Source organism: Mya arenaria, chromosome 1, assembly GCF_026914265.1.
Source record: "Mya arenaria isolate MELC-2E11 chromosome 1, ASM2691426v1".
NCBI lineage: Eukaryota > Metazoa > Mollusca > Bivalvia > Myida > Myidae > Mya > Mya arenaria.
The window spans coordinates 50,336,989-50,364,878 of NC_069122.1; the positions used below are offsets into that span (position 1 = coordinate 50,336,989).

At 33.6% G+C, this 27,890-nt stretch overlaps 1 protein-coding gene and 2 long non-coding RNA genes across 13 annotated transcripts in view; 1 reads left to right on the forward strand and 2 right to left on the reverse strand.

The window, feature by feature from the left end:
* LOC128229814 (uncharacterized) overlaps positions 1-27,890 on the forward strand; it is a 66,503-nt gene that overhangs the window by 16,453 nt on the left and 22,160 nt on the right. For 10 of the 11 annotated variants that reach the window (XR_008260136.1, XR_008260137.1, XR_008260135.1 and 7 more), the window contains exons 3-20: positions 13,499-13,660; positions 14,273-14,413; positions 15,690-15,766; positions 16,072-16,087; positions 16,342-16,427; positions 16,758-16,773; positions 16,977-17,050; positions 17,659-17,674; positions 18,029-18,096; positions 18,658-18,673; positions 20,824-21,003; positions 21,476-21,640; positions 23,434-23,613; positions 24,071-24,250; positions 26,010-26,095; positions 26,412-26,427; positions 26,683-26,765; positions 27,070-27,085. Coding sequence is in view for 8 of the 11 variants with exons in the window: in XM_052941636.1 (XP_052797596.1) it covers positions 13,499-13,660; positions 14,273-14,413; positions 15,690-15,766; positions 16,072-16,087; positions 16,342-16,427; positions 16,758-16,773; positions 16,977-17,050; positions 17,659-17,674; positions 18,029-18,096; positions 18,658-18,673; positions 20,824-21,003; positions 21,476-21,640; positions 23,434-23,613; positions 24,071-24,250; positions 26,010-26,095; positions 26,412-26,427; positions 26,683-26,765; positions 27,070-27,085 (1,578 nt within the window). In the remaining 3 variants the exon portion in view is untranslated. The remainder of the gene's footprint in view (positions 1-13,498; positions 13,661-14,272; positions 14,414-15,689; positions 15,767-16,071; positions 16,088-16,341; positions 16,428-16,757; positions 16,774-16,976; positions 17,051-17,658; positions 17,675-18,028; positions 18,097-18,657; positions 18,674-20,823; positions 21,004-21,475; positions 21,641-23,433; positions 23,614-24,070; positions 24,251-26,009; positions 26,096-26,411; positions 26,428-26,682; positions 26,766-27,069; positions 27,086-27,890) is intronic. The other variant, XM_052941669.1, reaches the window with a different exon arrangement.
* LOC128229852 (uncharacterized) lies at positions 680-5,980 on the reverse strand. The gene is made up of 3 exons (XR_008260138.1): positions 5,413-5,980; positions 3,590-3,663; positions 680-2,523 (listed from the first exon to the last, which is right to left on the reverse strand). It is a non-coding gene; the product is annotated as an uncharacterized LOC128229852 (long non-coding RNA).
* Positions 6,717-13,489, reverse strand: LOC128229854 (uncharacterized). The gene is made up of 4 exons (XR_008260139.1): positions 8,976-13,489; positions 8,287-8,400; positions 8,000-8,057; positions 6,717-7,621 (listed from the first exon to the last, which is right to left on the reverse strand). It is a non-coding gene; the product is annotated as an uncharacterized LOC128229854 (long non-coding RNA).

Genomic DNA, 27,890 nt, shown 5'->3' on the forward strand with positions numbered 1-27,890 from the left:
CTTTTGGGGTGACGTTAAGTTCCTCAACAATGCATACGTCTTCTCCCCCAACAGAGTTAATAAAGCGGCAACCTTTTTCTCGTCCCCCAATACTATTTACTACAAAGTACATCTCTAAACGTTCCTCATATGAAATCCATGATTCACTGTCACTGTTGAATGCGTTTAAAGTTCCAATTAAAGCTGAGTTCGCCATCTTAATTATTATCCAGAATTTCACGCACAAATGGATAAAATTCCCGAAATAATAACACGTATTAGTTAAACATCCTCGTCGCCAATATGTTGTGTTTACAACAAGAAATAACAACAGTTTTACGGTTTATCACTAGTACGTGAGAACAGTCATTGAGAACTAAACTACTGTGATAGCATGCAGCATGTAGTAGTACGGCTTATCAGCAAGATGTGTCGCTATTGGCTGAGGTTAAATACACAACAGTCCCCATCATAAGAGTGTTTCTCTTTGCCTGCAATCATGATACATCAACTGACCTTTGAACTTTGTTTTCCAACTTGGGATTCAAACACATGCCCTCTTGGGTAGGAGAAAGTCAGACAAACACCTGTGGCTCTATCACTACACTTCTCTCAGTCTAGCTCTATGAGTGATCATGATGTGAAATAAAACAAAATGCAGTCATCTTTTTATCATATTAAATAAGTTATGAACAAATAAAATATTTCAAACATTTTATTCATTCTTTATTTTGACAAACAGTATGAATAAAAATACATGTATACCAATAGACAAACAAATAATTGGCAAAGAATGGACACAAAAATATGATAATATTAAAGTTGGAGATTTATTGTTAATATTGATTTTAATGTGACAGAAAATGCCCCAATTTGCCAAAACATTGAATATCAAATGAAAAGGCTTAGATTTGCAAATTTTGCCCAAATGAGTATAGATCTGTAAGTTGCTGTTTGGTATTTGTTTATAAAAGTCATGATATATATATCAAAGTTTAAAAAAAAAACATAAAACAGTGGTGGATCTGATGTTATGTTGAAATGATATACTTGTATAAGCTATTTAAACTGTATATGAGCAGATTCTTATGGAAATATGAGCTTTAAGTATTACTTTATTCCAAAATGGTGACAAAGAAGGTTTAGTTCCTTGTATTGGTCAATGTTATATTGTTCACTTAACAGCTTGATGTAAATGCAAGATATAATACAGTCAAGTTCAGAAACTGCTCAACAGTTATAAATAATAAACCCTTCCTCTCAATATGGTGTACATTTGTGGGAAGTAATATCAAATCCTTCAAAAGGTTAAAGAGACATGGAGCAGACACAATTTGTTACAGATGGACAGACAGACAACTCGAGCTAAAACAATTAGTCTATTTCAGGAGGAGACATACTATCCAAATGGTTCTTGAGAAAAGTCATTGAAAATAATTTATAAAAAGTACAATAAACAGGCAGTCACAAAAGTTAACATGAACACTAACTTAGGCTTAGGTGAGCTGGATGAAAAATGTCTTAAACAAAATAATTGAGAAGTTGCCCAAAATGTTACAGCTACATGTAAGAAATGAGCCAAGTTTCAATAAAAAATGTCTTATTATGCTCAACAGTAATTACATTGACAGAGACATTCCTTTGTAGTATTCATAAATGGAGTCAGTAGCTGAGTCCTTGAATGACATAACAGTGCAGTATGTTGGTTATAAAATTTGATCCTTTTTAAATGATATGCCAGCATGTATAAAGATGGTCTCTTCTTCCTGAATAGAGTCAACATCAAAGTCCACAGTAAATAGATTCATGTGAGTTGCATGAAGACCGAATTTTCAAGTTTAAACAATTTACAATGTTAAAATGATGTAAATAGTTGCTCATATCACAGCGATAGTAAACTGAATGAATCCATTGATGGTGTTGAAACAGTTTCTGTTTGAAGGCTGTTCAACTCAAGCACAATTAGTGATGTTCCGATGATCGATTATAATCGAAAATCGATTGGTTGGGCCTGAAATCGGCGTCAATCGATTGTATTTGGTTATAATCGATCATCGAAAAAAAAAATGAAAAAAAATATAAGTAAGTGTTCAGATGTTATCTTTAACAAAATGGCTGATGAAAGCCACAATGAGCAAGTAAAAATGAACTATTTTTTATATAACACTTAATAACTTTAATCATAGACATAACGTATATGCATATAATGATTAAGAGTTTAATAATGTGCATGAATAAAACTTCACTTTAGGTTTTATCTAGTATTTAAAAAAAACGATTGTACTATAGATAATCGGTTACTTGAGTGGAACCGATTATCGATAGTAAAATTGGAACCGATTCCCAACACTAAGCACAATCGTTTGATATGAGATGGTGGCATAAACTGTTTTGTGAATTCTGTCCTTGAAAAGTCTTTGGTTGTCTCAAGTAACACCTTTAAAAAACAGTTAATTTGAATTTTGTAGAGAATGGAAAGTCTACTGCTCTTTCAGTAACTTTCAATCTAGGTTCTGAAGTATTTTGTGACACGGCCATGAGTCTCTGAAACGAAAAACAAAAATTATTTTATAAGAGCAAAAAAAACAATGATAAAATAAAAAAAATGAGTAGATATACAAGATATTTTACACTTATACCTTTTAACAGTCACAGAACATTTCACAGAGCCACTTGTAAAATATATGCATAATAAAACATCTGTTGTTTTCTCAGTTAGATAAAGGGCACAACTCAAAATCTCTTAAAGCCGGATTTATAGACCTATACATCATATACAAATATAATACAATATCATTAGTGTATTGTCTCTGACATGACAGACGGCTATAATGATACCTTGAATTTGATTATCTGACAACATACTTATCTGCTAGAACTTATTCAAAACCCTTTTTATTTCTATTGTTTTCTTTAAGGCTGCACTCTTTACAGATTAACAGTTTTGATAATATTTTATCTTTTGTCCTTGAATGAGCCAGAGGTTTCAATAAGCGGACGTAGACATTTTATACGTCCGAAAAATCGCCAAAAATGTCCCAGAATTTGACCCTGGGCGTTTTGAAAATTCCTTTTAATAGCCTTGTACGCCTCTTTTAATGAGACCAGATTTTTTCATTTGCTGTGCACCACTGACTGCTTAAAATATGCTGTACTGCCCTTTCGTCTTCTCATATGCCTTGTACCACAGGCAGCAGTTATGTTGACAGGACCCACCCTATGGCCACCCCCTAAGGCCTTTAAAAAAAAATTAGTAAATTTTTTCTTTTCAAGACCAAAAATGATTGGAACATGTCAATCTGTGAGAGTGCAGCTTTAAAGCCAAGCCAACAGAATTAGCATAGTTGCATATCCAGTGATGTGGATCATTCCATATATATGCTACACATCTTTAATATTAAAATAATTATAAAATGTGCATCAAACTATATGCATGATAAGCTTAAAAGTTTTGTATTAAATTGAGATTTGGTAAAAAAATGCTACAAACTGACTGTAAATACATACATAATGCACAATTTCCACTTGATTTGCACTTGTGGTGTATTTAATTTTATCTTGCTTATAAATAACACTTGTAAGTAAACCGGAAATATGGAAATTTAGTTACCCATCCAGAAACCCGCAGTTCTGTGAAACAATCAGTTCCGCCTAGTTACCAGCATCTTGGATCCATGTCAAGATCTGTAATAAAAAATGAATAATTTATTTATTTATAAACAGGCTGTTTTCTTTCTGAAGCTTAAAATATGGTTGACATATTTCTTTAAAGGCAAGGTGGTTTTTGTTTTAATAAACCCATTGCTTGAGCTCAAGTATTTCATCAGTCGTGGGGTTCAAGATCTGAACCTGTCTCACTTTCACACACAGGTACTGTACTAATATTATACCGTTCATGAGTGTGTCCCAGCAGGGCTTTTTTAGCCCAAATTGGGAAGACACCCTAGCCTTTCCATTTTGGGAAAATTAGCGCGTAAAATGCTGAAATTGGGAAGAAAACGCACATTTTTTTTGAAATTGGGAAATATGTATTCTTTAGACATATATCATTAAATAAACAAGCTTTAGAAGGCAAACAGATTTGTTTTCGCTTAAATTTCACTTACTGACAGGTTAAAGTTCAAATAGTTTGGCACCCATCATTAAATTGTTAATCAATCATTCAAAGTATTTGCCTGCTAATACTCGTTTGTTGCAAGTCATCAGCATAAAAATAAACAAAACAGAAAACTGTTAGCATTTATTTCTTCAGACACTGAAAGTTCACAGGACAAGCTCTCTGTTTTTTGCAAACTTGAAATTGTCAATTAAACATTCATAGTCATTCTCTGTGAACTCTGGCTTATTGCACGCTATCCGCATAAGTGCATCAAGCTGTGGTTAGCGATTTTTTTATAATACTTGCTGTTGTGCGACATCGTTTTATTTATAAATTCTTGCAAGGAATTAAGTCAGAGTGATTCCCCTTGTAATTGAACGTAGTGAAAACGAAAGTACAAGTTGCGCGCGCATGCGCAGCGGAAGTTCTTGCCGAAAAAATCAAAAACAAAATAATAAAGAAAACATGACGATTTTGCATTGGGAAAATGGATATTTTTGGGAAATTTGCTCTGTGGAATTGGGAAAAAGGTTGATTTTTTTCAATTGGGAAGACGCCGAATATCGGCGTCTGTTAAAGAAGGCAAAAAAGCCCTGCCCAGTACTAACCCACACTCAGATTGTTTGCAAATTAAGTTATCAGGAACAGTTTGTAGAGCTGGTCGAACAATTCAACTGCAAGTCGAACAATTCAACTGCAAGCCTTAAGTTATTTTGATATCTAAGGGCCTGTGAGCCAAGTTAATAGAGCACAAACTTGCAAACAGAAAGTTCCCAGTCCAATACCCATTACTAGCTGCACTCTTTTCAGAACCGCAAGAAAATTGAAAAAAAAGTAGTTTGGGACAAACAAGTCTCCCAACTTTGACCATCAGAGCTAATTCTTACCTTCTGGCTGCTCTGGATATTTTGAATAATAGTTTTTGACCAACCCCCACCCCCCGCATCCCCACCTCCTAGCTACACTAATGAGCGATCAGTGATACTTGTTTATTATTTTGACATTTGTTATGTAGCACTGTCTCGAGTCTGCCATAGTCTAAAATTCTTCAAAAGACTTGTTGACGACCATTTAGGTGGACTACCCCACCCCCGGGCAACTATTAAATTTATAAGCTCCAATGTTGATTTAGAATTTCTGAACACTATTAGAGACATGATAATCTTGTAAATATAAGACAAAGCAAGTTAGTGCTGCTAGATTAACATGCAATCTGCAATAGAAAAATGAAAACACTTTGACAGATGAAATTACAGAAAAGTGTAAACACTGTCATACAAGCAGTCTGTTTTCAGCTCATTTGTTTTACTTAAAACACCGTAAAATTCATATACCATGAGTCTGGTGGTTGGATAGCATTTCACTCTAAAATTCCAGTGTTTTTATCACACAAAAACTCTTGAAATGCATCGAAATAAGAGCATATCTTCGACGAACATTTTGACAGTTTGCGCTAGGTTGCGTCCCCTGAAAATTTAGTCAAAACGGCGTCGTAACGATTTGTTAATGTACTCACCGGGTTGTAGCCTGGGTTACCTGCCCTTACCATTTCATTATCGGTTGTGCAGAGTACGCTGGGTGCGTTTCAGATAGATTTTACGATCTGCCATTATCGTAAATTTACGATCATAATAACGACCAACTTAACGATTATCATAAAGGCGTTTCAGAAACGTCTCGTAAACTCTCCGGTCGTACGTAAAAGATAACAATAAAGCACAGCGTTAAAGCGAGTGACCCAGTCTGAAGTGAAATGACGTTACGTCATATTAATCTGATGAGCGCACCTGTCTTTTTACTAGTGATAATTATAGTTATAATAATAATAATAATAATAATAATAATAATAATAATAATAATAACAATAATAATAATAATAATACTGATAATTTCTTGAAGGGAATCAATTAATGTAACTCTCCTTTTTATAATAATTGACACAAATGATACAAACTCGTGGTCTCTATACTGATTAACCATCTGCTATTAATGTTACAATTGTATCTTAAGTACATCATCACCCGGGATTTTTTGTGATGGAGGCAGTGGCGGGTACTTTAAATTCGTCTTTGATAAGTGAAATATTATAGTATGCGTATTATGAATGTTCTGTAAAGTAAAAGCAAACGTGCAGCGTTGTGCTGATGATGATGGTCACGATGATGCGACTACAACGACAATGATGATTTAATGATAAAAATGCGACAACGAAACTATAATGATGACGCGATGCCGACTATGGTGATAATGTAGCGACGACGAAGACGAATATTATGATTATTATAATGATAATGCGACGACGACGACGACTAAGAAGATGATACTAATTATGATGTGACGATGACGACAATGATCATGACGAGATAATGATGCTTAGATGTTGCTGATGATTGATGATGTGGATGATGATGAAGGTGGTGAAGTTGTTGGTGGTGGTGGGTGTGGTGGATGATGATGATGATGATGATGATGATGAGAGTGATGATGATGACTGATTCCATCATCAACAACCGGCCTTAGTTCAGATAACAAGTAAAGTTCATACGTTTATGTACCAAAACTGTGACTGAGAGTTATTGTATTGGGAAACAGTTCGAAAATACAATTTTGACTGGTTGGATTTTTTGTATGAATACAATTCATAAATCCATCTTTATTGTGTCAATCGTTGTAATAACAGTTAAATAAACAGTATTTCAGATCCATTCAAAATACATGATAAAATCTACATTTGCAGACATGCTTCAAATACACAAAATGACTAAAAGAAATACAGCTATTTTACAAGCTCGTCTCATCAAAACACATTATTCAACAAAAAGTATCTTAATAACTGGTGCAGATTGCCATAGTGGTTAAGTATTCAGAGTTTCATGAAAATATTATCTATTATCTATTTCAATCATGTTATGTTATACACTAGAGTATACACTTTATGTAGCATTCTGTGTTTAAACATGAGCCAGTCAAAGTAAAAATAAATGTATTCAAAAATATCAAAATATTCACTTAATTTTTATAAAAAGATAGTATGAAGGTTTACATGATCAACCATGGTAGTGTGTGTTTTTTATATTAACATAAGACTGAATAAATGTATCATTTAAATTTTCCTATATAATTCAAAAGTGTTTTAATCTTTAGAGGAAACATGTACAACTGGATATACATCATAGTTAAAACTGTATAAAAATATATATATATTTAGAAAATCTAATGCTACTGTAATGGCTTTTAAATGCAAAGTCAAATTTAAATAAATATAAGAAATTTCATTTCAAATAATGAAGGTTACACACAAATGCCTCACTGCCTATTTAACAGTTTAAAGTCTTATGTTGTGTTTGGATATGCAATTAATTTCATGTTCTGTGTCAATATATATGTAGTTATCTGCTAGGTCTGGTATCTCCAGTGTATGTTGGTATAAAGTACTGTTCTGACAAAGTCTCCTAAAACACACTGGAACCATTAAGGTGAGTATCTTGAAGACTGACTGTGAGCATATTCTAGATGTTTGAAACCTTGTGATTTCTCAGTGTCCTGAAAAGACAAAAAGATATAAAATATTATTTAATACAGCACAATATAATACATTTATGAAAACGCCTTTTAATGGTTAAACTACAACTAACACATAATTTACATTCCCATTTTTCAACTGAAATAGTTTGCATATTTTATGAAAATTATTGATTTTTTTTTTAAAATAAGAAGGGTATTTAAGAAAACATGAAAAACACCATTCTGGTCACATTTTATTTCTTGTTTAATGTTCATATAATGTAAATAACAATTATGTTATACAAGTTAACTGCTCAAAGTAAGATGCCCAACATTGTATCAATATAAAAATTTATCTTATTGTATTATTCATAAAATTGGTTTATATCCTATTGCATTTTATCATTTCCTACCTACTTTTACATTTCCCTCCATTGCCAGCTTGAAGCATTCCTGATAGTTTTCTATCACCAGCCTGAAATAATTAACTAAAACAAATATTTAACAAGCAAAACAACTAAAAAAATGAAAACATAGAATATCAATAAGCATCTGTACATAGCCTGTGCATTAACTGCAGGTACATAATATGGTTTTGCAGTTTAGTTTCTACATTAGTCCTTATGACAATGTGTTCATATGTTGAATATACCCCCATTATTAATCATAAAATCAACATTAGAAATTAATTCCCTTTTCCATACCATTATTAAACCAGAGGTCAATGAAGAACACAGCATTTTCCACCAAGACCATGACACTTCTGTTGTCAATTTTCATTTCAGTTTTTATTGTACACTTGGCATCAAATGGCATGACTGAAAAAGACAAGATTTAACCTTTGTCAGTTGAAAACTCACATATATATATATATATATATATATATATATATATATGGTGTACATATACTACAAAGTTCTACATACACCATATGATACCTTACTAAAACAAGTTTCAATTACAAGTAAAGGTGAAACAAAATGATTACATTGTCACCTGATAGTGTCCATGGTATTAAAGTGCCAATAATCAACTTATTTGTTGTGACAGTGTTGTTTACATTACTGTACAGTATATAAAACTTACATATTTAGCATAAGTTTTAGATGTGTAAAAATAAGAAAAATAATTATGTTATATTATGACATGATAAAATGGTAGCACGGTTTAATAATTCACTGACTACATGCCACAAAGACCGGTAATATTACAACAAAATATGTACAGGCATTTATTTATCCGAATTAAAAACCATCCGAAATAGAAGAATTTCAAGAAAATGTTTTACATGACATATTAAACAGCAATGAAACCAAATTAAATTCTACATCATATTCCATGTTTTAGATGTACACAATATCAGCACATTAACTAAATATAACAAAAAGCTTACATCTTCTACAGTTAAAATCCTTTTGTGACAGAACGGCGGAAATAGAACATTTTCGTACTGTTTTCAGCTATTTTTAGACATAGTTGGAAAATTCCACACCAGCGACATGCTACACGCATTATTAAACTCTCAAATGTTGTTAAAAAGTAAAAATATACTTTGATATGGAGAAAATCTTCATCCGCCATCTTGATCGTTAAGTTAACGAGTGCCTCTTACCGGTCGTAGGTTTACGAGCAAAATTAACGATAAAGCAGGTGCACGTTGCGTCTCTGAAACGGTGCCGATCGGTAATTTTGGTGGTAAGTTACCAAAATCAGCTAACGATCGCCTTAACGATCGTCTCTGAAACGCACACTGATTAACCGGGTTGCAGATTCCACAGAATCGTACGTCTTCTGTCTTGAAATTGGCAGTTGGTTTTGTTTAAATACGCCGTAATAAATGAAAGATCGCCACTTTGGAGTATTTCTGTTGTGGTGGCGGCCATTTTTTGAGTCTACGAAGTTCGTACGCCACCCTCAGAGCTGTCGTAGAAATTTTCGTAGTTCTACGAAAAACAGGTGCTTGTTTGTACGAAAAAATCTTAATAAAACGTCTAAACGGCCTGAGATACTTCGCACGAAGTTCGTACGCAAAAAAGGCTTCGTACGAAGTTTAATAAAACTATCCCTAGACTATTATATTTTTAAACTTTAATTTGTATTATCTTAAGTTTTTACAATATTACAGTTGTGCACATCGTTTAAGTAAAACATTTCATTTGCACCGTTGACCGCATTGCATTGGCACCGTTGACCGCATTTCATTTGCACCGTTGACCTTGTACCTAATCACCATTAGTCTACCGGTGCTTTCAACGGTGTCATTTCTCCGGCGGTGTCGCACGATTTACACGTTGATTCGTGCTACCTACAATACTCGTGCACTTCATGTTTGTTTTGGCAGTAAAATGATAGTGTAAAAGGCCTTTGTCAGGCGGTTAGGAATCAGAATTAAAAAGAGTTAAAGAGTTTAATTGAAAGGAATTAAAACGAGTTATAGAATTAAATTAAAATGAATTAAAGAGAGTAAAAGAGTTGAATTAAAAGGACAATTTTTTTTTAAAAAGTGAATTAAAAGGAGTTCAATTAAAAATAGTTTAAAAGGTCTTTAACATCGTACTAGTGTCACACTGGACTAGCAATTGTAAATTGGATACGTGACAAATTGTTGGATTATACTATTTAGAAAGTGTTCACATCTGGGAATAAATTCGTTAATTACTGTTCACTATTGAGGATATTTACTGTAAATTGTTAATGGAATTAATATAGTTAAAACTGTATAAATAATGAAACAGTAAACAATTGTGTTCGTGGTCTTTCATACGGTAAAGACATCAAATCTTATGTAGCTGAAATAAAAACACCGCCACATGTTTATTAACATGTGCAGTCAAGTCTTATATAAGTAAAAAAAAAACATCGTTGCATAGCACATTGCGTGTGTGTGCAATTGTGTTGCCAAGGCCATCAAAAGCATGCTGACATCAAAACTATTGTCAGAAAGAAAATGGTGGCCAGAAAAAAAGAAATTTTCGGCTTCTGATTACCGCTATCGTACAGCTTTCTTGAACTAGACTCTGAAATTAATGATGTGCCATTAAACAGTAGAAATAATTTAATGTATGCATGTTCATGAACTTAAGAGGCCGTTTATTATTTCGATTTAAGGGTCGTTTCAAAATGCAATAATATAAAAAAAACATACATTATTGAAATTGTTTTACATACTTGAGTTGTTGTTTTTTGTTCCTCAGTGTTTCTGGAGCCATATTCTTTTTCGACTTGACCTCCATTCGGCCTTTTCTAGAGGTAATGCCATAATACGAAATAAAACATTCCCTTAAATAAAATACCATTTCATTTGAGTTTTATTCTATAAACATTAGAATTATACTTGTGCAAGCTGACTCTGCACTGCACATTGTCAAAGAGGTCAAGTTCAGGAATGGCGCTTGTTTGTTTGGATTTCCTTATACGTGTGCTATTCCCGTCGATAAGTTGTTATGCAACCTAAAAACAAAAACATAAAACATTAAACAGCTGATTGATTTTAAAAGATGTTGTTCATGTTTCATTTTGGTAGTACATGCAATGATAATTATGTTTTTAACGTGATTATAATAACGTTTTAACATTCTACAGCATGTTTGTTATATACGTACTGTAAAAAAGGTATTGCCGAGGGTAGACGCTTTATACATGATGAATCACAAGTGAGATGTCCACGGCAAACCACACACAATAGGTCCACAAACGAGCGTTTTGTGTTTGTACACTGTAAATGTTTATTATAGGATTGAAACATGTTATCGGGTTGCACACATGTTTAGATTATTCTCATGCAGTGGATATAAGCTTCTCTTCCGAGATATTTCATGCCATGTGACCCCCTCTGCTGAACATCCTAACTTTGCCATCTCTTTTCGTGGACTGATTTTGCGATTGACCAATATTTCCTTCTGGTGTTAAATGCGTGACACGAATGTGTAGATTTTTTCCATAGGCAGGGGAACTGATGTTTTAAACTTGTTGGCAAATACAACATGACTTCGTCCTGTGATGTTTTCTCTTCAGTTCGCTACAACTGTTTGAGTCAACCCTACTTCTTTCTTTCGACTTAGATACACCTGGTAATTCCTGAGATACCCCATGGCACACGAAAACTTTAAATACTTTTTGTGGGCTTGTTAGGAGCACCAAAGATTCTTAAATGGTGACCATGACACTTGATCATTACTTTATCAACATATATGTATGGATGCATGTTGTGTTAAGTCATGCTGCTTTCCCATACAACTTCCATAACAGAGGTCACGTTGGTCTAATGTAGCCTTGATAGCGCCCTTGTGATATTTGTCCGGTTGGTTTATTTTCTATTGCAGTGGTTTTCATTGCAACTGTGACAGCTATTTGGTAATGGATGTTCTGTTGATATATTTGCAGTCACTATGGTTTCTATGATAACTTTACAGCGATCAGGTAATAGATGCTCACTTGGGTTTATAAGAATGTTATTGCTAATATTTCAACAGTAAAAGGGAGCGTAACTATCGTTCAATGACCTTCAAAGGCAACGTCGCCTTTGAAATGGGTTGTGTTATGTTGAGTACGTTTTATGTGTATACAGGAAATATCGCTGCGTAGTTTTGCATACTTCCAGATTCAAGAACGCTACCAATGTGCACTTAAGTGACAGAATTTAGTTTAATTCAATCATGAAATGTCTACCTTATCGAAGTTAACACACAGTCCTTAAAACAAATCGCACAGTAATACCACTGCGCAGTTTTGCTCATTTCTTAAATTTAACAGTGATACCACAGTGTACTCTTGATACAAGAAAAAAAAACACAATCATGCTGTTTTATGAAAGCAAATTTACAAAAGCCAGAGCCGAATAATGTTGAATGACGATTTTAAAAGAAATACCGTTGCTTATTTTTGCATGGTTACTATATTTGAAAGAAATTCCGTAGTGTAGTTACTATTTCTAAGACAAAGTACCATAGCGTAGTAATGCTGTTTTTAAAATTTACAATCCTTCTTATTTTAATGAAAAACGTACCACAAATATGTGGAAAATGTGCATTTTGCGGCTGTGGAACTGGACGTACCTACTATTTTGGTACGTTTCAGTCGTCTACGGTATTCCTACAGTAAAACAGTAGCGGTACCCAGCACCCTTGAACAATTGGTCTGCATTAGGCGGTTACGGTAGCGCGACGATGTACGGTAGCGGTATTCGAAAGGATATCAGACTTTCATTAATATGCTCTTGTTGCTACATCGTCCGCCAATCAATCAGTCAGCCCTCCCCTTTTATCAGCCTTGCCATTCACTGCTGGTGTCCCCACTACTGTAACATTTTGACTCTTTAAAGGATTTTACCGACGAGAAGTTTTACTGTTCTATTCACAGGCAAAAATCAAATCCAAAAATATTTTTTGAGTAACCTCAAACTTCAACCGATAAGTGCCTGTCATTACCTAAGAAAGATGAATGTTTAATACAGTTAGCTAGGTTTGTAACAGTAACTGAGCCTATTTGTACGAGCATGTACATATGCACATTGTTTTCATCTTGCAAGTGCATTGCTAGTGTAAAGTTATTTAAATGCAACCCGATATTGGCTGAGGCAGTTTTGCTAATTGATTTTGGTAAAGTAAGGCACTACGATCTTTTAGGCAATACATTTCCATTTTCTGCGTAGTTTTTAATAATCATATGTTCCCCTCGGTTTTTCACCAAGATGTATTTAAGATTTTGCGGCTAGCTGTCACATTAATGCTTTCTATTTTAAATCGCGTAACACCATACGTCTCAATTTGTACTGAGTGATACTGCAACATATGATTTAACACACTAGCAACTCAAACATTTACATTTGGAGCTGTTAGATATATTTAAGTATTTTTATAACGAAGTGTATTATCATTCAGGTGCTCTATATTTGTTTAATGTATACATTTATACCAGACTGGCAAGCGCATTCTGACAAGGATTCAACGAAGAGTCCCCTCGAAGCGCACTTTGTACGCTTTAGGGCAATAAACCGATCGCGAAAACTACAGGAAAACATGCGACCTCAATGCAGGTTGACCAGAAATTCAATAGAAGTATCTACAAATGAGGTTGAAGGTAACTTGTCTATGTAATATATCCTTTAATTTTCTACCTGTTAAATGTTCATCTAAATTGTTTAACGATTAAACATAAAAAATATGGACATTCGAAGAAAACACTGCATGTGCTGTTTCCTGTCACTCAGTGCCTAAATGCTCATGCGCAAACGTAATCACACAGATGGTACATCTGCCGGTCGAATTTAAATGATTGATTTAAAGAAAACTTATATTTATTAAAACATTTTAAGTATGAAACAAAATGAATACTACGTTAGTCGATTGATCTTTTAAAATGCATCACCTTTCGTTACTTGCGGTTTTGGACGAAAATATTTTACGCAATCAACACGAAGTGATACACCAGCCACCACAAATTAACCGACTTACATAATATTCCCTATATTAAGTTTGACTATTTGTTTAAGGAACATATTTCCATTTTCTGCGTAGCTTTCAGCAATTATTCCCCTAGGTTCCTTACCAACAACTTGCGGTTTGCTTTCAAATTCACATTAATTCCCACTATCTTAAACCGCAAAACAACATACGTGCCATTTTGTACTGAGTGATACTGCAACATATGATCGAACATATTAAATTTGTTTAATGTATACATCTATTTCAGACTTGCAAGCCCAATCTGACGAGGATTCAGCGAATAATCCTCCCCTTGGAGCGCACTTTGTACGTCTTAGGGCAACAGACATGCAACCTCAACGCAGTGTGATCAAAAGTTCAGAGGAAGTCTCTACAAATGAGGTTGAAGGTAAAGGTGAAGCTAGTACACAGGTCAAAACACAACTTGCACAAAAGAAAAAAAATGAGACGTCTAAAAGGCCAACTGGAAAATATGCTGATGGGTCGACAAATAGACAACACAGAATATATTTCTTCAAATATCATTCAAAGTATTAAGTTAAAACCCTTTTCGATAATTTTGACCTCTGTATGAGCACATCTTTCCAATGCCTCCACCTGCCTTGTCATGATTTAAATCACAACGCGCATTGCCCCACTGCTCTCCAACATGTAAGCATTTTTTCTTACCTGCCCCACCATAAAAAATGAAGTCAGGATTTTATTTTATTTTCTGTCGTGACTATTTAAATGGTGTTAAATTTAAACTATTCCAATTTTAATTAAATGTGCATTTTGTTCAAGAGGAAAGGGTACCTTTGTTCTTGAAGCCTTTTTCCTCTCTACCCAAATATTGAGCCTGAAAATAACCTTTTGTCTTGAGCCGACTTGGTTATGTCTTCGATTAGGTACAATGAACGGCAGGTTTCCCATAGTCATATTAAAAGATACTACTTCTGGATATTAAAAAAATACAACAATGTAATTGGTATGAAGAAGCAAACAGAAGAAGTCTTTGTTAAGTGTTCTTCTGATATATACTTTGCCACGTTTGTGCGCGCCGCGGGGTTTATTGCTCCAACTGGTTTACTGTTTAAGACATCACTAGAAACAAATATATAAGAAAATGGCCAGTAGCCAAGCATTTGGTCATTTTCGGAGCAAGTTGCATAAGGCCTTTCATACTTTGAGGAGAGACACATAACATCACAGTTAAACACATCCATATAGCATATATGCATTAACAGATCTTTAGTATTATAGAAAATGAACATTGGAACGGTCATTGAAACAGGAGTTCCTTTGGCTTTAAAGTATTTCATGAGGAATCTACCACCTATGTACTAATATCCATTAATAATAGCAAATATAAACATATCAGCCTTCCAAGATCCATGAAACCTGTCCATGGTGTACGTAAGAGTAATTGTGGTCGTCTTCCAAATTTGTTAAACTTTATTTTATTGACTCAGAGTTAAAATATACGACACAACATGTTTAGAAATTCATATTATCTTTAGTTACATGCCATACCTGTAAAACTATTTAAAACGAACACGTACATTTACACGTACATTATAAATTACATCTTTAAACAATCAGAAAGGTATCAGAAGCATTGTTTAGTATCAACATTATTTAGTTTTCATTGATTTTTGTTTTTTTTGATCTTGCATTTACAACAGCACAACAGAAAAAAACGAATGTCTCAGTCAAGCCCAAATCCTTGAGTACGATGGATGACCCTAAAACCAGTAAAAAGGTATATTTAAATCACTTTTATATAACGCAAAGACATTAGAAAGGAAGCATTTGTAAGAATGGGAAAAATATCCTTCAGTGTTTCTATAATTGTCATCGCAATTTATGTCAATTTCCACATATTCCTTTGAAGCACATGAGCTACTGCCAGCGATAACAACGATGCATCTAGGAATACTATATGCGGTTCTTGCAAGGAAACATAGATGAATAAAACATTAATGTGGTAATACACACTTTTGCCATTTAAATCACTCATTGATATAACATTGTACATCTGTAAAACAAACACTCTTTCATCTGCAGGTGTCGGAAATACCAGGTAAGCGATTTCTTTTCAGCTGCCCTCATTTCTTTTAGGCGGATTGAAAGCATTGCATATGATGTCTTTTTGTTCGAACTATACTTTGATAGAAACTTCATAACATGTTCAACTGCATACCTGTACAATGATTGAACTCTTTTTTATAAATACGTATTAGATCTTATAGTATGAAACGATTTGAAAGACATTAAAAAAATGATTCAAGTATTATGTTTACTTTTCGGTAGTACTTTGCACATTTGTATTTGCAGCCATGACTACACAAGAACCGAAACCGAATGTTTCAGTCAACCAACAATCCTCTTGTTCGATTATTTATGCTAACCCAAATATCACGGTATTATTTACTTGTTTTTGAATCACGCGAACGATATTTCAAAATAATACACATATAAGTATGAGAATGAGAAGAATCTTTATTATATTTTTAAACGCCTTAACAAGAGATTCACATGCAACTCACATTTACGTGCGCTACTAGCGGTGATATCAACACGTTTCTTTTCGTCTCGGATTTTTTCGGTCATGATCAGAAGAATCAGTGTGATACAGCTATGTTTATTTATAGAGTTAATTATAATATTCTCTACTATTGACACTTCACCATTTACAAAACCGGTCATATATGTATTATTTACAAATTTCACACACTATTACTTGTTTACAGGAATCACAAGTACCAGGTAAGAGATATATTCATCCAGTCCTTTTCTCAAAATGCATATATATATATATATATATATATATATATATATATATATATATATATATATATATATATATATATATATATATATGAAGTACGCTTTCTTAGTAATTCATAAAAAATCATGTACACAATTTTACAAAAATAATGAATTCGCTGACGCGACGAAATGATTAACAGTTCTGTTCACAGGCAAAAAAATGGAACGGCGATCACAAGCGTCTCCGTTGGACCAACATAACCCTGATGTTTCGGTGTGTATGTTACGTTTGTTTTATTTATGAAGGTTTTTGATTACCTATTACGATTAGAGAGTTAATACCATACATAATTTGACGATGAAATTATGAAATATCTACAAAATACATAGATGACAGTTGCAGAATAAGACACCTAACATTGATAACATCAGAAAGTCAGCTTTGCGCTTCTATAGTTGCTTTTTAAAAAAAGAGTGCACGAGGATTTTCTTTCATATCACAGAATTGTAAATTAATCTATTACCTTGAAGATCTCTTTCCAATGGAGCGATAGTCATCACAGGAATAAGTCGTCTGATTCCTAATATCTAAGTGTGGCTGCATTATACATATAATTAAATCGACTCAGGCACTTCTGAAGCTAATGAAACAAGCAATACACATTAGTAGGGATATGACCATGTAACTGTTTGCTTAGCGATCGATGAAACATGATTCTAATGACACAATTCTTTACTGTCGGCTAGAGCCTACACATACTGTTGATTTTTTATACTCATTTTCATTCAATCTGATATTTGACAATGTGTGGACTTTTGTCTGCGAACAGATAATATAATTATATATTGTTTATATTTTCATGAACATAACATCATTTACAGATGCAAAAAGTATCAGGTAAGAAAGCACTAGATATATCACATTAAGTATTGCTTTTTTAAACAGTGTCTGTTTCATCTACAAACCCGATAGTTTGATAACATCCCAGCCTTATTTTCCTTCTGCTTGTCGAAATGTTTGAACATAATGCTATAATTTTAGATTTCTTTGATATAAACTGAATGGAGACATGATATGGTATTATCTCATAAACGATTGGGGAATAGTAAACTGTTATGTTTATCATATAACACGTAAAAAATACATTTTTCAACTGTTCAGAAAACATATGTATATTTAGCAAATATGTCTTTCTTGGAAACGTATATTTAGAAATTAAACCGGATTAAAGACATACATTTCTACTTTAAGTGCCAAAGGCTCCTCCTGTTCGACAACCACGCGCTTATCAATTATATGCTGCTCGGGTTTATAAAAAGGTATGAATTCATATATATATATATATATATATATATATATATATATATATATATATATATATATATATATATATATATATATATATATATATGTAAATTGATCACTGTTTAGTCAGAAAGTGCCATGTCAATGTATATAGCATTGTTTAGCCTAGGGCATGAAATATCTTCTATTTATTGTTAAATGCATTATGCTAGCAATTATGAACTCAACGACCCTCGATGAAATACATTTTTGTCATAGTAATTTTGAATTCTTACATTAACAGTAAAACAGGCCCGTTTACTATACATCAAATATAGATGGAAACCTGTACTACTGGACAGTTTGATATTTATTTGTTTGATATTTTCTAATGCGCTATAAAATATTTAAATTATGTCATAATTCTGAATTAATTGAGAAAATTTATACTCAATCAGATTTTTCATCATGGGACATACAGTATAATTATATATTTTTATATTAGATACCAGAATTGCCATTCATTTCATTCCATACTATATAGCATTTTAAATTTGTGATACTTGCAAATTAAACAAAACTCTTTTTGTTTATAGGAGTCGGCAGTTCAAGGTAAGCGAACTACTTTTTGTCATACATATATTTGTTTTAAGTAGTTTGGGAGCATTTCATTCGATTATCTTCTTATTAGTTATTTTTGTCTCAATACACCCTTGAAAAAAAGGGTTTTCATAATATGCCCAACTACACAATGGCCCAAAGATGAAAAACCTTTTGTTCACATGGGTTTATTGTAAGAGCTTGAGCAATTTGAATATATTTTATTTGCTTGGCCTATGCAGTGAAGCTACCGAGCCCTATATGCTTTGTTTTATTGGGTCGACCACAAGGTGTCTGTGACTTTCAATCCAGTACTCTATACATCGAAGACAAAACGATAAATTACAGGTAAACGTGTATTTCGGTTTTGTATCAATAGCGATTTACTCTAGCCGATTATATCATATCTGCAAAGGAAGCCCTAGAGTAACTGAACGTCCAGTTACCACCCTTTCAGTTGGAAATAGACCAAAAGTAAACCTTAAAAATTATACCATCTGTGAATGTGACATTAATGAAACTTTCCATACCGCTCCCTGTGGTTGAAAACCCACAATCCCCCTGCCATCATTTTTAACCAAAATAGGTTCTGAGGGAGGATTCAAGTCAAAAGGTTACGTTTCAAAGTAAGGCCCCTTGGATCCAGGATCCGCACCTGTAGGCTAATGAATTTCTGCTCGCATTTGCATTGAAATGCGAGTCTGTTAAACTCTCAAAACTAAAGGTATTTCGATTAACAAGCATTATGACTTTCAACGTAAAAACAATTTCAAAACGTGTTCATATATTTAAAGAGATGTTCAGCTAAAGTCTGCTTTATGCTTTAACATGTTTAATTTTCAAAATCAGTTTCAATTGGTGTTGAATTGTATTGAAATTATGTAATGCCCAATGCAACTTTTGTGTGTGTGTTGGTGACCATTCCAAAGTTACCATATTTCTTTAACTCTAAAATATATATTATCATGAAATTTCAGCAAAAATGTTGCGAATGAATAACTAATTCAAACCGGGATGATTGCACGAATCTTTAAATATCTGCTATTTTCATTTCAGAGGTTCTAGGTGGCCACTTTGAAAGTTGTTCAGTGGAAAGTCAAACATTACTGTTAAACACATTGAACATTGCTTAACTTGACAAATAGACACTAAAATATGTTTAGCAGATATCTTAACTAGTTTAACATACATTCAGTACACTTAACATAAATATTGTTCAGATTGTGAAGTTTAGTTCACATGATTTTTGTCATATTTGTCCATCGTCAATATTTGGGTTGTTCCTCTTTTTCCTACCAATTTCTATGAAACGTAGTATATATATCCTAGTGTGTCAAGTTATGACTAATGTCTAAACGCAGATCACTAGATCAAATAACGGAAAAAAAATAAATGAACAAATAAATTAAGAAGAGACAACGTATTCTACCCATACTTCATGAAAGTTGTTCATAATATCTGTCTCTATTATTAATGTGCAATTAAATCATGATCCATGCTAATATATAAAGGTCACTAAGTCACATTAACAAACTGTTAGCATTTTAGACGACACAGTGTATACTTAATGTCGTTCTGTGTACCTTATTCACAAAACTCAGATTATGTTTTGTATGCCAATTCAGGTTCATCTAGTTTTTATTTGTACTATTTTAAAATTATTAGGCATCAACCAATAAAAAACTGGATTATGAAATTATTAGATACAAACAGTTTACATACTAGTTTCGACAGAAAACTACCCGAGTTGTTGAAATGTTAACCGGACATTTTTATAAGTCATTGTTTCGATTAATTGGACGCTTCATCAGTGTTAGTAAGTTTGTTTTTCACGATTTCTCGAAACTTTATTCCGACATGACACAATCATTCCAACATAAAACGATGGAGTTATTTCGTCACGTGAGAGGTTTTAGAAATTAACATAATTTTCATATTAAGAATACATTATTTATATTACAAACAGATTAAGTGAATGAAGAAGAGAAACATGTGTTTCACAGATTAAAAGTCCGTATCCAAGGAACTGTAATTCTCCGTTTTCGGATGCAATTATAGTAATTATCAATAGTAAACATAGAGTTATAAGTTTAGCATCATTATACATCGAGTTAACTGTGTGCTGTTCAACGAATCGGACTCGCATGTGTTACTCAATTCAGGATCCAACGGTCCAGCGATGGGTGACATGGCGGAGAGCGCCGCCGTCACCGCTGACATCGCCGGGACGGAGGAAGTGGTCAGCCAGAGGAGTACCGATACCACTAAACATCAGTCGGAACAGACCGCGCTCGTCGTCATTCCATCGGATGTTACCGTGTATAAGGGATCCCCAACAAAAGGTATACACATATATTATCTTACTTCATGTACGTAACTATATCTTCGTTGTTACGTCTTAATGTAAATACTTATACTCAATTCAAATAGTATTTACCTTTATAATAATCCCAAAACATACATTTCTTGCGTTCTTTTACAGATTTTGACAATTGACGTGGGTGTCTAACCAAATAATTTTGACTAAGGATGTTCATGAATGATTTCTGTTACCTTAAATTATACGAGGGCAAACATAAGAATATTGAAGATAAGAAAATGAAACATATTAGTGATTGTGGTAGTAAATCATTTGCTTCACAGGTAAATGTCCGTATAGATGTCCAAGGAACAGTAATTCTACGGTTTCGGATAATATTAAATCACTAATCAATAGTAAAGTGTTTGTAATACTATACATCGAGTTACATGTGTGCTGTTCAACAAATCGGACTTGTAAATATGTATTACTCAATTTATACTCCGACGGCCCAGCGATGAGTGACATGACAGAGAGCACCGACGTCACCGGTGCCATCGCCGATACGAAGGAAGTGGCCAGCCAGAGGAGAATCGGTACCCCTAACTATCAGTCGGAACACACCGCGCTTGATGTTATCCCGCCGGATGTTACAAAGTATAAGGGAGCCCGGACAAAAAGTAAATATATATATTATCTTATTTTTTATACGTTGCTCTATCTTAAATGTTAATTTCATGCTTGCTATTTCTTTCTAAATTCATCTTTATACCTATCATAAGTGAATATATAATCAAATGGGATTTGTCTTTCTAGTACCTTAAATTCAACAAATAAGTTTTAAATAATCACATCAAGAATCAGCTTCAATTTTCATTTTCTTAGCAATTTGGAAATGTACTTGTTTGAGCGCTCGAAAATTGAAAATCCTGACTCAGAGAGACTAACACATAGAATGGGTCTGAACAGGCCAAAACGTTCGAGCGCCCAAACAAAATATAGGAAGATGACCGGTTTTGAATGCGAGTGGTTGGTTCAAGCGATTTGTAAATGGTGGCAATTTGTTCGTGCGATCAAACAATTTCCAAGAATCCATTTCCATTTTCAATTTTTTAGGCCTCAAACATAGAGAATCTTTACACAAAGAAATGATCTGATGTAGTTGAACTGAGCAGGCCAAATTGTTTGAGCGCTCAAACAAAATGATGTGAAGATTCATAGAATGGTTAGATAGTTCAAGCGATTACATTAGTTGTCAGTGTTGGAGGTTTGGTTGAGCGCTCGAACATTTGACTGTTAAACCAGTTTGTTTGGGCGTCCAAGCAATTTTTTTACTAAATGCATTTTGTTTGAGCGCTAAAACATTTATTTAATACCTTCAAAAGCAGTTTGTTTGGGCGCCCTACACTTTCATATAAATCATTTTGTTTGATAGCTGGAACATTTTCCTGTAAAAGCAATTTGTTTGGCCACCCTAACACTTTTCAGTACAGGCATTTTGTTTGAGCGCTCGAACATTTTACCAGTGTATACTATATGCTTGGTCACCAAAACACTTTTTCGGTTAAAGCAGTTCGTTTGAGCGCTCGAACATTTAACCAGATTTTTAGTGAAGGAAGTTTCAGTGCTCAGTTTTCTCCCTATTTCAACAAATGCTGATGAAGGCATGATACTACAACGTTAATAGCACAATGATTTTTATTACATTTTATATTTCACACAAACCCCATACAATACACCTAAAGGAATCTTATAAAAAAATGGCATGACAATCTAAAGCCAAGAACGTTTGGAAGTGTATACTTTCATGATTTTTATTTGGCTACTAAGTCACTTTAACAAACTGTTAGCATTTTAGACAACACGGTGTATACTTAATGTCATTCTGTGTACCTTATTCACCAAACTCAGATGATGTTTTGTATGCCTATTCAGGTTCATCTAAGTTATAATTTGTACTATTTTAAAATTATTAGGCATCAACCAATAAAAAACTGGATTATGAAATTATTAGATACAAACAGTTTACAAACTAGTTTCGACAGAAAACTACCCGAGTTGTTGAAATGTTAACCGGACATTTTTATAAGTCATTGTTTCGATTAATTGGACGCTTCATCAGTGTAAGTAAGTTTGTTTTTCACGATTTCTCGAAACTTTATTTCGGCATGACACAATCATTCCAACATAAAACGATGGAGTTATTTCGTCACGTGAGAGGTTTTAGAAATTTACATAATTTTCATATTAAGAATACATTATTTATATTACAAACAGATTAAGTGAATGAAGAAGAGAAACATGTGTTTCACAGATTAAAAGTCCGTATCCAAGGAACTGTAATTCTCCGTTTTCGGATGCAATTATAGTAATTATCAATAGTAAACATAGAGTTATAAGTTTAGCATCATTATACATCGAGTTAACTGTGTGCTGTTCAACGAATCGGACTCGCATGTGTTACTCAATTCAGGATCCGACGGTCCAGCGATGGGTGACATGGCGGAGAGCGCCGCCGTCACCGCTGACATCGCCGGGACGGAGGAAGTGGTCAGCCAGAGGAGTACCGATACCACTAAACATCAGTCGGAACAGACCGCGCTCGTCGTCATTCCATCGGATGTTACCGTGTATAAGGGATCCCCGACCAAAGGTATACACATATATTATCTTACTTCATGTACGTAACTATATCTTCGTTGTTACGTCTTAATGTAAATACTTATACTCAATTCAAATAGTATTTACCTTTATAATAATCCCAAAACATACATTTCTTGCGTTCTTTTACAGGTTTTGACAATTGACGTGGCTGTCTTACCAAATAATTTTGACTAAGGATGTTCATGAATGATTTCTGTTACCTTAAATTATACGAGGGCAAACATAAGAATATTGAAGATAAGAAAATGAAACATATTAGTGATTGTGGTAGTAAATCATTTGCTTCGCAGGTAAATGTCCGTATAGATATCCAAGGAACAGTAATTCTCCGGTTTCGGATAATATTAAATCGCTAATCAATAGTAAAGTGTTTGTAATACTATGCATCGAGTTACATGTGTGCTGTTCAACAAATCGGACTTGTAAATATGTATTACTCAATTTAGACTCCGACGGCCCAGCGATGAGTGACATGACAGAAAGCACCGACGTCACCGGTGCCATCGCCGATACGAAGGAAGTGGCCAGCCAGAGGAGAATCGGTACACCTAAACATCAGTCGGAACACACCGCGCTTGATGTTATCCCGCCGGATGTTACAAAGTATAAGGGAGCCCGGACAAAAAGTAAATATATATATCATCTTATTTTTTATACGTTGCTCTATCTTAAATGTTAATTTCATGCTTGCTATTTCTTTCTAAATTCATCTTTATACCTATCATAAGTGAATATATAATCAAATGGGATTTGTCTTTCTAGTACCTTAAATTCAACAAATAAGTTTTAAATAATCACATCAAGAATCAGCTTCAATTTTCATTTTCTTAGCAATTTGGAAATGTACTTGTTTGAGCGCTCGAAAATTGAAAATCCTGACTCAGAGAGACTAACACTTAGCGCCCAAACAAAATTATAGGAAGATGAACGGTTTGAATGCGAGTGGTTGGTTCAAGCGATTTGTAAGTGGTGGCAATATTTTTGAGCGATCAAATATTTTCCAAGAATCCATTTCCATTTTCAATTTCTTAGGCCTCAAACATAGAGAATCTTTACACAAAGAAATGATCTCATGTAGTGGGACTGAGCAGGTCAAATTGTTTGAGCGCTCAAACAAAATGATATGAAGATTGATAGAATGGTTAAATAGTTCAAGCGATTACATTAGTTGTCAGTGTTGCTGGTTTGGTTGAGCGCTCGAACATTTGCCTGTGAAACCAGTTTGTTTGGGCGTTCAAACAAGTTTTACTCAATGCAGTTTGTTTGAGCGCTCAAACATTTATTTAATACCTTCAAAAGCAGTTTGTTTGGGCGCCCTACACTTTCATATAAAGCATTTTGTTTGAGAGCTGGAACATTTTCCTGTAAAAGCAATTTGTTTGGCCACCCTAACACTTTTCAGTACAGGCATTTTGTTTGAGCGCTCGAACATTTTACCAGTGTATACTATATGCTTGGTCACCAAATCACTTTCGGTTAATGCAGTTCGTTTGAGCGCTCGAACATTTAACCAGATTTTTAGTGAAGGAAGTTTCAGTGCTCAGTTTTCTCCTTATTTCAACAAATGCTGATTTTTATTACATTTTATATTTCACACAAACCCTATACAATACACTTAAAGGAATCTTATAAAAATGGCATGACAATCTAACGCCAAGAACGTTTGGAAGTGTATACTTTCATGATTTTTATTTGGCTATTAGTATGAAGTTGTGTCTAGGACAACACAATTCGCAATGTAAAAAATCTATGTAAAAAAACTAATCAAAAGGAATCACATATGCACAATATATAAAAAGGCAGTTTCATAAAAAAACCTTCATAATTGAAAATAAGATTTAGCAGAATTACTTATGGTTATGTAAATCAATAAATAATCCAAAAAATATTCATATATGATTGTAAACCTTCATCCGCCATAAATAGAATGATACAAAAAAATCCAAATATACAGTATTTAAGAGTCGGGGTGCACTTCACACAATGATATACCGGTAATCAAATTTATCAGAGTTATTAAACAGCTGAAAGGTCTCAAACATATACATTTATGTTGAAATATCACAGGTAATAGACAAACAGTACAAGATTGTTAGAAGAAGCAGAGTTTATATATTTATATATAAATGCTCATTTGGTATTTGATTTTCCATATAGTTGTAGTTTAAAGCTGCACTCTCACATATTGAACGTTTTGACAACTTTTTTTATTTTTTGTCTTATCATTAACAACATGTCATACCTGTTAAATTAGTTTAAACTTTCAAACAAAATTTACACGTACATAGTAGATTACATCTTGAAACATAAGAAAAGTATCAGAAAGCAATGTTGAGTAACTGTATTATTAAGTTTTTATTGATTTTTGCTCAATTGTTTTTGCAGTCACAACATCACCACCGACAAAACCGAATGTAGCAGTCAAGCCCAAATCCTTGAGTACTATGGGTGACCATGAAGACAGTAAAAAGGTATATTTGAAACGCTTTTATATCACGCCTAGACATTCGAAAGGACGCGTTCCTATTAATTAGAATTAGAAAAGTATCCTTCAGTTTTTTTGTATAATTATCATTGCATATTATGAAATTTTCCTCATATTTCGTCGACGCACATGAGCTACTGCCAGCTATATCAACGATGTACCTGTATGCGGTTATTGCAAGGGAAGGTAGCTGGATAAAAAATTGATTTGTTCATACACTCTTTTGCCATTTAAATCATTCATTGTTATAATATTGTTCACCTGTAATACTTGCATTTTAACACACATTCTTTCGTCTTCAGGTGTCGGAAATACCAGGTAAGATATTTCTTTTCAGATGCCTTCATTTCTTATAGGCGGATTGAAAGCATTTCATATGATGTCTTTTTGTTAAAAGTATACATTGATAAAAACATAATAATATATTTAACTTTATACCGGTACCATGATTTAAATCTTTTTTACAAACACGTATTACATCTTACAGTATGAAACGATTTGAAGGACATTAAAACAATTGATGCACGTCTTTTGTTTACTTTTCGGTAGTCTATTGCACATTTGTATTTTCAGCTATGACACAACAACCGAAACCAAATGTTCCTGTCAACCAGCAATCCCCTTGTTCGATCATTGATGCTAACACCAATATCACGGTATAATTTACTTGTTTTTGAAACACGCGAACGATATTTGAAAAGAATACACTTTAAACTTTATTATATTTTTCACATATCACATGCAACTCACATTAACGTGCGCTTCTGTCAATGATATCAACACATTTCGTTTCATCTCGACTTTTTCCGACCATGATCAGAGAAATCAGTATGTTAAAATTATGTTTATTCATAGAGTTATTTTGTAATTAAATATGCATTTCTGTTGACACTTCATCATTTACAAAACCAGGCTTATATGTACTAATTTCATACACTACCAGTATTACTTGTTTTTCAGGAATCACAAGTACCAGGTAAGAGATATTTTTATCCAATGCTTTATATATTTGAACTGGAAGCTTTGTAGAAATATTCATAGCAATTTTGTCACTTGTTCTTTCTCGAAATGCATGTATATACGAAGTACGCTTTCTTAGTATTTCATAAAAAAAATAATCTACATAACTTTACAAAGAATAATAAATGCACTGAAGGCTGCTGGTGCGACGAGAAGTTTTACAGTTCTGTTCACAGACAAAAATCGAATCCATAAATATTTTAGTGCCCTCAAACTTTAAACGATAAGTGCCTTTCATTACCTTAGAATGATGAATGTTTAATGCAGTCAGCTAATTTCATAACAGTTACTGATAGACCAATATGTACTAACAAGTATATGTGAACATTGCTTTCATTTCACAAGTGTATTGCTAGTGTAAAGTTATTCAAATGCAACCCGATATTGGCTGAGGAAGTTTTGACTAAGTAATGCACGGTCTGTTAGTTTAAAGATTTCCATTTTCTGCGTAATATTTTATAATCATATTTTTCTCTCGGTTCCTCACCAAGATGTATTTAAGGTTGTGTAGCTTGCCTTCACATCCCTTCTCACTCTTTTTACCGCATAAAACCATACAGAAGTTCAAATAGAAGTCTCTACAAATGAGGTTGAAGGTAACTTGTCTAAGTAATATATTCTTTAATTTATTACCTGTTACTTGTTCATATATATTGTTTCACGAATAAAAACAATGGATATTCGAAGTAAACAAAGTGTTTGTTGTTTCCTGACACTCATAACATTAATGCGCATGCGCAAACCTAATCCTACAGATGGGA